This window comes from Mauremys reevesii, linkage group 9 (assembly GCF_016161935.1).
Source record: "Mauremys reevesii isolate NIE-2019 linkage group 9, ASM1616193v1, whole genome shotgun sequence".
Classification (NCBI taxonomy): domain Eukaryota; kingdom Metazoa; phylum Chordata; order Testudines; family Geoemydidae; genus Mauremys; species Mauremys reevesii.
This window is the reverse complement of record NC_052631.1, coordinates 62313018-62329104: the sequence shown is the minus strand read 5'-3', so window position 1 is coordinate 62329104 and position 16087 is coordinate 62313018. Positions and strand designations below refer to the sequence as shown.

Genomic DNA, 16087 nt, shown 5'->3' with positions numbered 1-16087 from the left:
CTGTCCTCGACCCACGTTGAGCAGCGCAGTGGCCACACTTTGAGCTGCGGCAGGAGCGCCTGTATCGGGTCGAGAGGGACCCCCACACGGGGGAGACCCAGACCCAACTCCTCGTGCCCCAGTGTCACCGGCGGGCGGTCATGAAGCTGGCCCACGACGTCCCGGCGGCCGGACACCTCGGTCACGAGAAGACGCTGGCCCGGATACTGGGACGCTTCTTCTGCCCGGGGGTACACCAGGAGGTAAAGAATTATTGCAATTCCTGCCCAGAATGCCAGTTGGCCGCCCCCACACGAACTCCCAAGGCACTGCTGGTCCCGATGCCTTTAATGGAGACCCCCTTCGAGCACGTGGCCATGGATCTGGTGGGGCCTCTCCCCAAGAGCAGTGCCGGCTTTCAATACATCTTAGTTATGTTGGACTATGCTACCAGGTTCCCCAAAGCAATCCCCCTTCGGAACATCACAGCCCGCACCATCGCAGCTGAGCTGGTGAAGGTTTTCGCCCGCGTCGGCCTGCCCAGGGAGATCCTCACAGATCAGGGGACCAACTTTACTTCACGGCTGTTCCAGCAGGTGTGTGAACTCCTGGGGATCAAGCAACTGCGGACGTCCGTCTATCATCCCCAGACCGATGGGCTGGTTGAAAGATTCAACCAGACGCTGAAAGACATGTTGCGTAGGTTCCCCCAGGAGGACCTTCGCCAATGGGACCAGCTACTTCCACCCCTGCTCCTGGCGGTATGAGAAGTCCCCCAGTCGTCAACCAAGTTCTCCCCCTTTAAACTGCTGTACTGCCGTCGACCCAGGGGCCTATTGGACCTCATGAGGGAAACTTGGGAGCAAGCCCCATCACCAGCCCAGGGCCTCTTAAAGTACGTGCTCCAGCTCCAGGAGCGTCTTAAACAGGCGGGGGCCCAGACTTATAACCGGGACGCACAGACTCGGGACTTTCAACCTGGAGACCGGGTATTACTCCTCCTTCCCTCCGGCGAATCGAAGATTCTGGCCCGGTGGCAAGGGCCATATGAGGTGGTCCAGAAGGTGGGCCCGGTTACATATGAGATCAACCAGCCTGACCGGAAAAAGAAGATACAGCGATACCACATCAACCTCCTCAAGCTCTGGCGGGAATGAGAAGGTCTCCTGATTAATCACTACCCGCCGGAACCTGAACTAGGACCCCAGGTAACCCATACCAAGGACCCCGGGGGACCCCAGCTTGGGGAGACCCTAACGGATGACCAACTCAAGCAGACCCGGTGCCTCCTGCAAGCCTTCTCCCGCACCTTTACGGCCCAACCGGGATGCACTACCCTGGTATATCATAGGATCCAGACGGAGCCTGGGGTGGTGATCCAGGGCACGACCAGGCCCTTGCCGTATCACGGGAGGCGGGACGTTGATGAGGAGGTACGGGCTATGCTGGACTTGGGGGTGATAGAACCATCGCAAAGCGAGTGGCGCAGCCCAGTAGTGCTGGTACCGAAGCCCGACGGCTCACAACAGTTTTGCATCAACTTCAGGCGTGTTAATGCTATCTCCAAGTTCGACGCATATCCCATGCCTCGGATAGATGAGCTGTTGGCCCGGTTAGGGGAGGCCCGCTATATCACCACCCTTGACCTAAGCAAGGGGTACTGGCAGATTCCCCTGGAACCCGCCTCCAGGGAGAAGACCGCGTTCGCCACCCCCACGGGCCTGTACCAATTTACCCGGATGCCCTTCGACCTCCATGGGGCCCCGGCCACGTTTCAGCGCCTGATGGATCGCCTCCTCCAGCCACATCAGGACTACGCGGCCGCCTATCTGGATGACGTGGTCATTTACAGTCCTCGGTGGGAGAACCACCTAGAAAGGGTGGCAGCCGTCCTGAGGTCCCTGCAGACGGCCGGGTTAACAGCCAAACCTAAGAAGTGCCGCATCGGCTGGCAAGAGACCACTTACCTGGGGTACACTATCAGGCATCGGCAGGTAAAACCTCTTGTAGGCAAGGTCCAGGCCATCACAATCTGCCCCCGCCAGCCACGAAACGCCAAGTACGCCAGTTTCTGGGGTTGGCAGGGTATTATCGAAGGTTTATTCCCCAATTCGCGGCGATTGCCACCCCCATAACGGGGCTCCTGACGAAGGACAGCCCGCGGCAGGTGAAATGGACCCGCAAGTGTGACGAGGCCTTCCAGACACTCAAAACAAGCCTCTGCAGTGAGCCAGTCTTGTATAGTCCCGATTTCAACCGGACATTTGTCTTGCAGACGGACGCCTCGGAGGTGGAACTCGGGGCCGTCCCCTCCCAAGAGGTAGACGGGGAAGAACATCCGGTTCTTTACATCAGCCGGAAGCTGTTCCCCCGAGAGAAAAACTATGCGGAGGTTGAAAAGGAAGCCCTCACCGCGAAGTGGGCCTGTGATGCCCTGCAATACTACATCCTGGGAGCCCCATTCACCTTGGTCACCGACCACTCCGCCCTCCAGTGGTTGGCCCGCATGAAGGATCATAATATGCGGCTGCAGCGGTGGTACTTGGCACTGCAGCCCTATGCCTTCACCCTTCGCCATAGGGCCAGGAAGGACCACGCAAATGCGGACTTCCTCTCCCATCTTGGGGGTATGGAAGGGGCTGGCCCCGCTGCATGGGAGCCAGCCTTGAGGGCGGGGCCGTGTAGTGAGGCGGCCTGGCTCCCAGCTGCACCTGAGAGGGCCGAGCCAGAACAGCTGCCTCTGTGGGCGGAGTCACCGCCGCCTGTCCCCGCCCCCCGGAAGTCAAGGGGCAGGACAGGAAGTATAAAGGCCCGGCCCCAGCGCTCAGTTGCCGCCCGGCCGCCGGAGAGGACAGACGCTGCTGCCCGAGGTCCTGTTGGACTGAGCCTTCCCCGAGCCTGGTACCCTGAGGAGGACTGGCCGAGCCTTCCCCGAGCCCGGTACCCCAAGGAGCTGCCTGAGAGTCCCCTCACCCCATGTCCTGAGGAGCAGCCAGACCTATCCAGTGCTCAGCAGCCCGAGGAGCCCATGGTGTGGGACCTGGCGGAGGACGCTAGAGATGAGCAGGTACCAATGGAGGGGGAGATTGGAAGTAGCCTGGGGGTAGCCGACCCCAGTCTGGCTGCCGCAGACTTCGAGCCAATGTCAGTGTGTTGCTGTCAGGACCCCACTGACACAGCAGCAGACTAACTGCCACTGTTAGGGCCCCGGGCTCAGGCACAGTGGAGTGGGTGGGCCTGTGTGCCCCCTGCCACCCCACTCACGGGTGGCAGTCTCCCCCCTCACACCAATGCTCAGACATAGAAGCCTGGACTTACCAGTTGTTGCTCATCCCCTGCCTGAGGGTCTGAGCCCCTGAACTGCTGGGTGTTTGCTCAGCCCCTGCCTGAGAGTCTGAGCCCCTGAACTGCTGGGTGTTTGCTCAGCCCCTGCCTGAGGGTCTGAGCCTGTGAACTACTGTTTGTTGCCCTGCCCTGACCTAGGGCTTGGGCCTCATTTACTGTTTGTTTTGCTCAGCCCTGCCTGAGGGTCTGAGCCTGTGAACTATTGTTTGCTGTCCTGCCCTGCCCTAGGGCTTGGACTCTGGAGACTGAACTGTTTCCTTAGTCCCGTGTAGTGAGGCGGTCTGGCTCCCAGCCGCACCTGAGAGGGCCGAGCCCCCACACCGGACCCTTACAAGGGGCCACAACCGGGGATCTCACCCTGGCTTGAAAGCTCAGCCCCAGGTTTTCTGCGTGACCTTGGACAAGTACCTGGATCAAACCTGTGCTTTATCTCCATTTTACAGGAGCTAATACTTCCGGGAGCATTACAAGGATAAAATCCCTTCATGATTGCATGGCAGTAACAAGGGCTGTAAGTATCCATCTGGACCCAAGATCTTCATATAAATTAACTGGGGGGAGGCGGGGAAATAAGCAGAGCCAGCAGGCCAATTCCCAAGTGGCGTTATAGAGCTGAACCTTGCATCACTGAGGTCAATGGAAGCTTACTATTGGCTTCAGTGAGAGCAGGAGCATAATGCAGGAGGACATATGCCAAGTGGCTGCACTTAATGCAAGAGAAGTGTAATAACAGCTGGGAACACATCACCTGGAGAGTCTTACAGCAGCTATAAAATGAAATGCAGACATGCAATAAAGGGAACCAGACACTTCTCCATCGCATCAAACAAGCTGCCTGTCTGCACCTCCAAGGCCCTTCGTGGCCTATCCCCATCTTACCTAGCATCTCTCATTCACTGATGATAACTGCCTTCCCCATAATTCCTGTCAAGCAGAGGACCCAGCCTCGGCAAATGTGCTCTCACTGCACCCTTCCAGGATTCTCAAGCCCTTGAGGAGGCTGAGTTTTCATGGTTCGTTTTTAAGTCAGAGAACAAGCAAACAACGTGTGACACTTTTATTCCTCTGGGTTTTCTTGGGATCCTTGGCCAGGAACCCTCTCAACCTGAGCCTGTATTTACTACCTTTACTCACAGCATAAACATGCTGCATGCCCAACATAGAGCCGCATTGTAAAAAGCCTTTCATTCACCACACTCGGTGCTGTAAACATGTTTGTGAGGAAATACCTGGGGATGTTTCCATTTGTACATTAGATGCCAGTTATCCTGGACCAGAGCATCTGAGAGAGGAAAAGAGGCCCTGTTCTTGTTCCACATATGATGGGCAAACAGGGGACTTTGGTGGCATGGTGTTCATGACTTTATTTTCAGTGCCACACAGGCTAGCTTGCTGGTTTTCTCTGGGTGTTATTACTTCTCTTCCACAAGCTACACTTCACGTGGTAAGAGGTTTCGGTGGGGGACAGGGCAGTGGCTATGGATGGTGAAATCTTACACACTCTGAACAGGAAATAACAGCCTGGAGTGGAGCTAAATGGTTGGATGGCATCTCAGGCTCCCAAGCTTGAGTGGAAACACCAGGAATGAAAGGGAATCATAGAATCATAGAATCTCAGGGTTGGAAGGGACCTCAGGAGGTCATCTAGTCCAACCCCCTGCTCAAAGCAGGACCAAACCCAACTAAATCATCCCAGCCAGGGCTTTGTCAAGCCTGACCTTAAAAACCTCTAAGGAAGGAGATCCCACCACCTCCCTAGGTAACCCATTCCAGTTCTTCACCACCCTACTAGTGAAAAAGTTTTTCCTAATATCCAACCTAAACCTCCCCCTCTGCAACTTGAGACCATTACTCCTTGTTCGTATGTAACCTTTCAGCTTTATCTACATTAGTGAAAGTCTTACTAACTCCCAACACTGGTTCAGCGGATAGAATCCAAATACAGGGGAGGCTCCCACGCTGGACTATCCAGCCACTCTTTCTGATTAGATTTACTTTGCCGCCTGAAATAGCTCTGTCTGACTTTTCCATGTCCTTGAGAGGCCAGAGAAATCCCTTGGGGTTTTCACACCTGAGCATGAGTGAATCAGAGTCTGGGGCGGGGGGTCACCATCCTGCAATAGTCCAGCCCAGCCTCCTCTTTCATGTCCAAGCACGTCGTCTTCTGCAGCTCCTCAGTAAAGCAAAGAGTTCTGAGGGGGGGAAAGTGTGAAGGGAAGAAGTGCCTAGGAGCCATCCCATCAATCAACTGTGGATCCACCTATTGCTCCTCCAACCCAGTACAAGAATGGTCCAATGGGCGACAGGGAATGGATCACTTGATGATGACCTGTTCTGTTCATTCCCCCTGGGGCACCTGGCATTGGCCACTGTCAGAAGGCAGGATACTGAGCTAAATGGACATTTGGTCTGACCTGGTATGGCCACTCTTATGCTCTTAATGGAGAGTGTGGAAATCTTCCCTAATACTCTGCTGATGCTCATCTGGGATCATCAGCTCTAATGTGTGGCATTAGTCAGGCATTACCAATTGCCAAATTCCACCTGATCGTCTCTGAGCTATGCATCGGCAGAGCAGGGAGGAATGAAAAAAGGTAAAGAGCTCAGTGTTCTGAATGTTCATGGAAGTGGTCACATGATGAATTGTAAAGTTCTTTATGAGTTCAGGAGTCATCCATCCAGGAGACAGAAACAAGACCATGTGACTTAGTTTACTAGTCACATAGTGTGAATTATTATGGAATTATGAATAGCAAAGACTCAAAGTAACAGTCACGGGGTGAAAATCACCCCTAATGCATATGGCTAGCACAAAGCCTATGCGCTACTTAGATGAAAAAAAAATCAAACATGTTAGCAAATAGAACCTGGTGCTAATTTTCTTGAATGCATTGTTCTCAGCATACAATTCCCCCAGCTAAAAAACTCAGTAGCTCAAGAGATTGTGTGTTTGTTTTTAAAGGAAGCATTTAAAAAAAAGATGAACATTTACGGGAAATCTCTACAGAGCTCTGCAGAATTGAATGAGAGTTTCTGGTTTTCACGATCTTACCAGGTTCAGCCCCTTACATGACACCAAAATTATAAATATTAACAATTCAGAGCCATATCTTCAGCTGGTGTGAGCCGGTGTCTCTCCTTTGTAGTCACTGGCAATATGCCAATATACATCAGCCTGCACGGGCCTGAGCTCAATTCTGTGCCTTCCCCAGGTTTTGCTGGCTTCGTGCTAACTACTGAGCAAGAGATGAATTTGTTACCAGCTGTGATCCTCCTGATGTGAGCATGAGGACAGTGTATTGCCATCTTCAGAACAGCTTCAGGGTTTTAAACCACTGTTTGCCCATCAGCAGAATGAAACAGAAAATGAAATACAATGTCCAGCTTAACCGAGTTTCATCATGGGTGAGGATTGTTATTTTGTTTGGGTTAATGTTTGCTCAGGAGTGGCTTTGAAGGTGTAATCAATGTGAATATCTGGGTGATTGCGCTATAATACCTGAAACTTTTCTGGTAAGCTAAGATAGGCATTTAACCAATTAAATTCCTACAACTGGCATAGAAGGGCACTAATTGTAAACCAATTGTATTATAGACAAACTCTTGGCAATTTATTGGAGATCATATTTGGCCACTGTCAGATCTCAGTGACTAACAGTCAGTCTTGTCTTATCTGGACATTTCAGCCTGTACTTGACAACAGAGATATATAATTCCTCAACAGATAAACATAGGCCAAATCCTCAGCCGTTTACTGAGTATCACCATTGGCGTAGGTATGCTGAGAGGATCTGGCCCATGAGATTCCAACATACGGACCAATGATTGATCTCAGTGTCAGACTCCTTGCTAGCCCTCTTGCAGAATTATGTGCATTGTACTACTCCATCCATGGGTGTGGCCAACTATTTATTGTAAAAGCCATTATATACTTGTATAACTAAGGCCCTACTTAACCTGCGATATTGCAGAAATTGTGGATTCTGCAATATTAGACAGCAGAAGAACCCGCTCTCAGCTCCAGGCGGCCAACAGCGGAAAATCACAGAAAAGTAATAATGTAAATAATAACATCCATTATTACTTTCCTGCAATTTTCCATGGCTTGTCTGCAACTCAGCTGCAATTTTTTTGACAATCATCTCACAATTCAAGTAGACCATTATTTATAAGTATTTGGAATAAAGTAAGGATTTCTTGTGATGAATACACTGTAGCAATAAATATTTCCGCAAATAAGCTTGTACTTCAAGTCTTTATTTTGAAAGAACTGTATAAATAAAATGACATAAGAGTCTGGATTAGCAGCAATGTAGACAGTTAAAAAATAAATAAGTGGAAAGGAAATTCTTTGTTTCCATGAAATCCCCCATGCTGGCAAAGGCACAAGTTTGGAACCAGCCCACATCCTTAACTACAGTAGAGAGTCTAGCTCTATCAAAATCATCACCAAGTAATAATTTTCTGTACAGGTAATTTCATCCAAGTGATATAAAATGTGCCTGCATGAAAATTATATTGGAAACATGTAGCATTAATCAATAATTTCATTTCTGCTCAATGAGCATGTTGTATACATTATATAAGGAGATATAGGAATATACAAAGAGTGGTGTGTGTCTTACCATACAGTATATAACAGTAACCCAAAACAATGCAAGATTTTTCAATCAAAGATTAAATTATCATACATTACATTGATCAATAGATTTACAGATCATTTGTTGGGTCTAGAATACTGGGCTGTTGACCCTAATGCTGCCATATTTTCTGTTTGACCAGCAAAACTAACTAATAATGATCTAAAAGATGACTGGAAGAGCAGAGATGAACATTAAGAGAAGTGTAAGAACATAAGAATGGCCATAGTGGGTCAGACCTGTGGTCTGCCTAGTCCACTAGCCTGTCTTCTGACAGTGGCCAATGCCAGGTGCCCCAGAGGGACTGAACAGAACAGGTAATCATCAAGTGATCCATTCCCTGTTCCTCATTCCCAGCTTCTGGCAACAGAGGCTAGGAACACCATCCCTGCCCATCCTGGCTAATAGCCATTGATGGGCTTATCCTCCATGAACGTATCTAGTTATTTTTTGAACCCTATTATAGTCTTGGCCTTCACAACATCCTGTGGCAAAGAGTTCCATAGGTTGACTGTGCAGGTGAACATTAAGATTAGCACAAATTTTGGTGTTGAGAATCCTCACTGACTTATTTCTGCACAGAAATAAGTTTTAATTAATCTTTTTGGGGAAAAAATCTTCTGCCCCTATTGGAGATGCTGGTTCACAGATATCCCAGATTGCATCATTCTTGGAGATCAGTAAGACTTCTGGGTATTGTCTTGGGATACCTTCAGCAAATCAAGCAGCACCAAGTATTTGTTAAAACATATTTCTCTTTCACACACAGACACAGACACACACAGACACACACACACACACACACACACACACACATACACACACACACACACACATTAGGTGCTGAAATCTGTGCTTGGACTTCATTTTTGCTCTGCAGTTCACTTTGAATGATAGACTCTGTCCTTGAAAGAAGGGAATTAGTGTTCCAATGTGATGATGCTTCACTCATCAAACATCCTGCTCTTACAGGCTAGAGGCCAGCTGGGAGCTGTCTGGCAGGTTCTCCAGGTTTTCCACTGTCATGATGATGCTGTTCACCTTGTCCTCTGGGAGCACGTGAGACGCATTGGATCGGAATTTCTTCAGGAGCGATTCTCTGCTTAGGGGCTTTCTCCAGTGCCCATAGAAAGTGTCACATCTGCCTGTCAGCACATCTCCATTCTCCAGGACCAGTGCTACCTCCCCATACATCTTGTTGAAGTTGGCTATGTTGTCTTCAGGGTGCTCTACCAGCACCTTGGCGAGCAGCTCCATCAGCTCCCGACGATGGATGCAGCCATCAGTGAAGGAGTTGAGGCCCACCTCGCCATCCAGCAGGGCAGTGCAGGCATTGAACTGGAAGGAGTGTCGAGCCTGGTGCTCAGACTCTGGGAAGGGCCTATTGATGTACTTGGACACTGGGATCCTCAGCAGAATGGCACGGATCAGAGAGGGAGAAAAGGAGCCAGAATAGTTGATGAGCAGGTTCCTGGCTGACACGGCAGCATCCACAATCCAGTGCATCCCTAGGTGGGCTGGGAAACGTTTGAAAGCGACGTCTTGCTTCTCCAAGAGGAACTCATGGCTGTTTGCTGGCAGGGGCAGCGGTTTGGGCCGATAGTCGCCATAGAACGCACTGAATCCAGAGCACCCAGGGATGTCATCCAGAATGAGGGGGCTGGCCTCCATCCCCCGGGCAGCCAGAAGCGCTGCTTCCAACCCCAGGCGGGTGGCATTGCCAATATGCAGGGGCTTGGCTTGGGTGGCTGCATTTGCCATTGGTGCCCCTGCCAGGGAGGCAGCAATTGCTAAGGCATGGGCACATTGGGTCACATTCAGAGAAAGAAGCTTTGCTGTGGCAGCTGCACTGCCCATGGTGCCCACCACAGAGGGAGGATGGAACCTGAAAGGGAAACCACAGCAATGATCTCACCGCAGCAGGGGGCTGGAAAGTCCTGCCTGCCTCTTGCATAGGGAGCCCCCAAGTGCCACTGAAGGGCATGCCCATGGCATCAAGACCATTGCAAAACAGAGGGCCAGACCCTCCTCTAGTGTAAGCTGTTGCTCCACTGACACTGATGCTGATTTACTGTGGGAGCGGGAAAACACCAGAGTGAGCCTAGGCATCCCATTTTTGCTTTGAGTCATAAGAATCTAAATACGTAGGGCCTGATTCCCTGCTCTCTGGCACCAGGTATCATCGTTCACATTAGCGCAAAGTGGATGACAAATGCTACCGTTCTGATCTGGTGATGTTTCACACTCACGCTTGGCAGGTGCCAATGACACATGGGAGGAGACCAAGCCCTGCTGTCTAATGGTGGATGTGAGTGAGTTGACAGTACAGATCTACTCTGTGACAGAACCTCTGAGGACATTAAGAACAAAGGACAAACTAGAGTGAATGGAGTGTGATTTCACCATGACCTTGTGTTTGTTCCTCAAAACTAGTTAGCTGGCACTTGCCCCATCACAGAGGACTATAGTAAGGTCATCAGAGGTTCTTAAGGTGCAACACTGGATTAATGATGCCTAACCACCCGCAAGTGTGTGGGCCAAACTGTGAGTTCCTTAGTGTCAGCAGTTTGGCTTCACTGGGAGTTATTATTGATCAAGGATTTGGACCTAAATGTGTAGACTCCTCGCTGACTCCTTTTATAAGCCCACTAGCCCTTGCTCCACACACTGTAGCTATTGATTAAAATAGATCTGGGGGAAATTTTTCACCCCAAACTTCTTTTCAGCACAAAAAAAGATGTAGATTCAGTGACACCAATGTTTCATTCAACCCAAAACCAAAAAAAAAATGACTTTTTGATCAGCAGAAAATTTCAAAAATGTTTGTTTTCAGGCTGACCTGAAAAGAATTTTTCCCTATTTTTCAAAATCTCCAACTAACCAAAAACTCTGTTGTTCGTGCAGACCTATAGATGAGATGACTCTTTATTATAATATCATTTACTCTGAGAGAGACTGGCTGTTTTGGGCTAGTGTCTCTCCTTTTCAGATTCCTGAAGAGTTTAATAAAGTGGCCTAGACTGCAGTGCTAAGTGAATCACACATAGGATGGGTCTGGCTCTACTCCAGAATTTCTGATTTAATTTGCTATGCCGCACGCTAACTCTTGCTAAGCTGCGCTGCCCTCTTCACTGAAGCACAATAGATTTACCTCTTAGGAATATTGTGAGCCTCCTTGGAGAAACGCATGAGCCTTCCTTGCACCTCAATGCCCACATTAAATGCTAGCAAGAAGTCCAGGCCATTGGGTTTGGAGCTTGGAGGTAGCATCTGTGAAGCTGCTAGAAGAGCAGGCAGTACAGCCCCTGAGGGGTGAGTGGCAGGGTGCCAGGTGTCATCAAAGTCCATAGAGTGAGCCTGCCACAGGGGAGAGGCAACAGCCAGGTGAAAATCATGTTTGTACAGCACCTAGCACAATGGAGTCCAGGTCTAGACTGGGGCTCCCAGGTATAACCACAATACACATGCAGCTCCTAATATTAATAATGAATAATGAATTTCATAACAACATCATTGGGGTATTGGTGCTAACTGGCACGCTGATAAAAGTGCCACTCACAGGAATGCAGAGCAGAGACACGTGAACTTCTCTTCGGGGTCCCAGTCACAAAAGGCCCATGCCTCAGTCACATGACGGGCCAGTACCAGTGTTTGGTGTTTCAGGTACATTAGGGGGTGTGGCTATCCCAAAGCATTCTGTCCCATTAAACAGCCTCTTCTGGAAGAGAAAGCCTTACCGCAATTCCATTAGTGAAGGCAGCCAGTGTAGGGGACAGCTTTAACCCTTTCCTGCCATAGACAGAGCTAACGGCATTTGAAGCATACAGCTGCTGTAGAAGGGAGATAATCCAGTAAGGGAGAGCAGGGCACTGTTGCATTCTTCCCCCATTAAACTAACCTGAACATCTGAAAGTATGTAGCTAGCAAAGGAATTTGCTATCACTTTATGCAGGGAAGCCAAAAACAGCAATGGCTTTTTCCAGTCATTGATCTCTAGGAATTTAATTTCAGCCAGCACGTCCTGTTTTCTCCCTCCCAGTGTTACTTGCTGCTGTTCCGTAGAGAAGAGCTGTGATCAATTTGTTGGCAGCAAGAGCTTTGGTGTCAGCTCTCGACATTTTCCAGGGGAAATGAGCCCATGATTGTGACTTTGTGCATTGAAAGCGCAATTTACCCTGCTGCAATGGCTATGCATGATTACATCCCACTTATGCCATAAAAAAAGAGACTTAAGCACTGCATTGACTTTGTGCTGGTTCTCTGCCCATGCAGCACAGCAGTACCGTATTAATGGCAACAAGGGCATGGTTGGGTATTGCTCCTACCTGACAATACCGCAGGGCGATATTAAACACATGAGTTGTGCTGCCCACAAGGCCAACCCCAATGCTGTCAAGGATCATCCTCTTGCTCCGGTGACGAACAACTTCAGACAGGTGCTCTGGCTGGACTCCATGGATGAAGGATGAAAAGCTGCTGGTCACAGTCTCCTCTGCAGCAGTCTTCTCCAGCACTGTGGGGATAGGTAGAAAGAGGCAAGGATCAGCCAAGTTGCGGGACTGTACCCAAAGAGTTAACACGTAGGCCCCATTGTGCCACCCCTGCTCCCATGAACTAGTACCCTGCTTGTCAAAGAGTCCTATTGTTTTCAGTGGAGTTGCTCAGGGAGTGAGTCACTACCTAACGTGAGTGAATGTGGCTGAACCTCCATAGCCCTTGTTTTGAGAGGAAGGATGGTCTAGTGGTAAGGAGGTAAGCCTAGGAGTTAGGAGAACTAGTTTGTGTTCCTGCCCTGTGTGACCTTCAGCAAATCACTTAGAAGCTCTGTGCCTCAGTTTCCCATGTGTGGGGCAGAGGAGACAAATGAGATGCCTGCTCCTTTACCTGGTGAATGAACTAGGTATGTTTCAATAAAATAGGCTCAGTCCTGCTCCCATTGAGTTAATGGCAAAACTTACCTTGACTTCAGGAAAGCAGGGTTAGATCCAGCATCTTCTGTTGGTTTAATCTGGAGCAGCATAAAGGGCTTGATCCTGCAAGGTGCTCAGCACTCTGGACCAATCCAGCAAAGCACTGAAGCCCATGATAGCCCTACTAAAGTCAATGGTGCCATGTAACAGAAAACCCTTACTTAAGTGCTTTGCTGGTTCAGATCAGAGCTCTCATCTCCAGGCAGGAACAAGCCGAAACTGAAGAAATAGATTCAAATTGCCCAAATGTGTGTGTGTGTGCATGCGCGCATGCCTGCGTGTGTGTTTGGGAGTGGGGAGTCCAGTCTCTGGGTCTATGAGGTCATCTTAACGGCCAGACAAGTAGTACAGCATCCAGCCACCGTGCACTGTCATTTCTATTTCTACTTGTGTTTCAGTTTTAGAGTATAGCAGGTTGGAAAGTGGAATTTCTAATCTGTGGGAAACTGACATTTTGAAATTTGTTTCCATTCTGAACCAGAAAGAAAAGCTGAAATTTGGGACCATGAGAATGTTTTGATTTAATAGCTGTTGAATCATTTCATTTTGATAATGTCAAAACATTACAATATAATGTAACATATTACATATATAATATTACATGTATTACATTTACAAACATACTATTATATTGAAAGTAATGTTTTATTTTAAAATTGTAGGGCTTTTATTTTGAAATACTGAAATTAATATTTTAATATAAGACCAAAATGAAATGGTTCTAAATGAGAAAGTCAGAATGAAACATTTCATCATTATTTTAATGAAATGAACATTTCATCTAGATTGATATGGTCCCAGAAAACATTTGGATTTTGACAAAATTTCATTTTTCGACTGAATGCTGTTCTGTCAAAATGTTTTTGAACAGCTCTAATGTGGAGTAAAGTCACATTTGAAACTTTCACTTTCAAATATCATGGCAACTGACCCACAATTTGTCTAAAAATATGTATGAGTCTCACTCAAATCCAGAGGCTCATATTCCACTTGTGAAGACAATTGTGAGTCTCATCAGTGATTCATACATGTATAGAGATTGTATAAAACACTGCACTATGAACCTACCACATGTAGCAGTTTGCAAACCTCTGCCTTACACATTTGTATCCCCTCCATAGATCTAGAGTGCATCCCATGCATGCTACAAATAAAGCATCAGTTCACTAAAGGGCAGGGAAGCAATGATGCAAAGCAACTTTGTAGATATAGTAGGAAAAGCATGACTGCAGCTGCATTTCAGTAGAAATTTCTGATAGCTTCCTTCACAACAGGAAAATGTTCTCTGGGAATTCAGTGTAAAGTAATATCTATACACCCTTCCATCAGTATATAAATATTGAGAGCAGCATTTTTTTCCCATCTGTGATATGCGCTCTTTAAAAATAAGAGGTTAATAAAAAGTTCGTATAGCTTAGACTTGGCTAGAGTCGATGGTTGTCCATGGATTTTTTTTAATTACTGTATTTTTTATTTAGTCACTTTCTTTGATCAACATTTGTTACATCTAATGTAAACATGAAAAAAGGTAAAATAACCAACTATGAGAATTTCTAGGACGTAAAAAAAAATCTATACAGCAAAATTCTGCTCTCTGACGTTAGTGGAGGAACTCTGGATTTATACCACTGTAGCTGGGAATAGAATAACAGGATCATACAATGAGTAGGACCACATAGTGAATTAGTCTAAACAATTTTAATAACTAGTCCTAGATTAAATATGTAATAAATGACAATGCAGGAGCATAGGATAGGATAGGATAGTTACCATTTAAACATTTAAGTACATGGTTATAGTACAAGTGAAATATTCATAGTCTTTTTCCAGGCAAGATTCCCTATGACACTAGTGCAATCTCTGCCTAATTAAAAATGGCATAATTTGGCTCTAAAATAGGTAAATGTGTGTTTTGATACACCTTTAATGTACCTTTATTTACCTGTATGTTATATTGTTCATGTTAATTCAGCTTGAAATGTAATAATAATTTACTTAAACTGGTCTTTAAGTGAAATCATAACAATAATAATCATCATCATAATTAATACATTTTGGCTTCCAAGAATTTAAGATACTTTTCTAAGTTTAACCCAGTTCCTGTGAATTATGTTTACATATTGACGTATCAGAAGACTTTAAAAAAAAGAGAGAAAGAGAAACATTTCTTTAACTGAGAGATACAAACCTTGAGCAGAAATTTTGTGTACCTGTCGGGAAGCTGCTAAAACCTTCTGGGATCTCTAAAGACAAGAGAAAGATACTGTTTGTCATATAAAGCAACCAGGCATTTTAAGAACACTTTCATTGCTTGCATTGTAAATCCTGAGTTGTAAAAAAGTGACAGTTCAAACAAGAAGTAGGTAAATTGAACCCTGTTTCAAAGCCGTTAGATAACTAGAAACCAGTCTGGTAAGGGTGCCAAGAACAATCAGGGAAAGGACGCACTCGGCTGGAATTTGCAGGATAAAGTTTTAAGATTCAGAACTGCCAGGCAAGCCCTTACAACTGGGAACAGGACAAATTCTGAATAGATATTAAGAATATGAAGTACAGATCATTCATAAAAACATTATACCCCTATACAGAAATACATGGAATACATTGAAGAAATAGATAAAACATGGACCATTTTAGTAGGTCAAAAGGTAGGTCAATGAAAACCAGCTAATTTTTTAAACATTGGTCAGATCCCCAGGTAGTGTAAAATTAAATGATCATAGATCCAGTGAAGTCAGTGGAACCAGCTGAGGAGCTCCCCAAAACCTAATTAAAATCAAACCACCTAAACAACTGAATGAGCTAGGGATAGATTTTCAGCATGAAATAGCATTACCTGTAAAATTGAGTAGACCATTCTGATGGTTCTAAATGTGTCTATTGATTTCTCTTGAGCACTGGGAAGGTCTCCTCAAGCGATGGTAGAGGTGTCTGTTTGGTGTCAGGGTTTATATACCCTTCCAAAGCTGTTTGAATTTTGCCTTTGTGTTAGTCTACAAATGAATTTCAACACTGGTGACATCAGCAGCTGGGCTGGTAGGGACTACATATTGTGTTTTTTTCCATTTGTGGGGCAGTAGATTGAAGGAAAACCCCTCTTTTCAGGAAATACTAAGAAGAAAAAAACAGCTAGGACAATAAAGGAGTGATCAA

At 46.9% G+C, this 16087-nt stretch overlaps 2 protein-coding genes across 4 annotated transcripts in view; one reads left to right on the top strand and one right to left on the bottom strand.

Annotated features, from left to right (window-relative positions):
- The first annotated feature begins 2828 nt into the window (after positions 1–2828).
- LOC120371376 overlaps positions 2829–16087 on the top strand; it is a 29065-nt gene continuing 15806 nt past the window's right edge. The window contains exons 1-3 of one of the 2 annotated variants that reach the window (XM_039487044.1): positions 2829–3046; positions 3768–3835; positions 6537–6729. In XM_039487044.1, the coding sequence (XP_039342978.1) occupies positions 6701–6729 (29 nt within the window). In that variant the 5' untranslated portion in view covers positions 2829–3046; positions 3768–3835; positions 6537–6700. The remainder of the gene's footprint in view (positions 3047–3767; positions 3836–6536; positions 6730–16087) is intronic. The other variant, XM_039487046.1, reaches the window with a different exon arrangement.
- Positions 8499–15836, bottom strand: LOC120371377 (cis-aconitate decarboxylase-like). 2 transcript variants are annotated; one of them, XM_039487048.1, is made up of 6 exons: positions 15771–15836; positions 15123–15177; positions 12290–12477; positions 11702–11794; positions 11116–11321; positions 8499–9849 (listed from the first exon to the last, which is right to left on the bottom strand). In XM_039487048.1, exons 1-6 carry the CDS (start codon positions 15789–15791, stop codon positions 8931–8933), a joined length of 1482 nt encoding a protein of 493 aa, XP_039342982.1. In that variant the 5' UTR covers positions 15792–15836; the 3' UTR covers positions 8499–8930. The 2 variants fall into 2 exon arrangements, with proteins under 2 accessions (XP_039342982.1, XP_039342983.1); XM_039487049.1 differs by having other exon boundaries at positions 11702–11791.

Coding starts and splice junctions, on each gene's coding strand:
- LOC120371377 (XM_039487048.1), bottom strand. CDS start 15,791: ATGGTCTACTCAATTTTACAG. Junction 11,795..12,289: donor TCGCCCTGCGGTATTGTCAG/GTAGGAGCAATA, acceptor TCCCTTCTACAG/CAGCTGTATGCTTCAAATGC. Junction 9,850..11,115: donor GCTCACAATATTCCTAAGAG/GTAAATCTATTG, acceptor TTTCCCTTTCAG/GTTCCATCCTCCCTCTGTGG.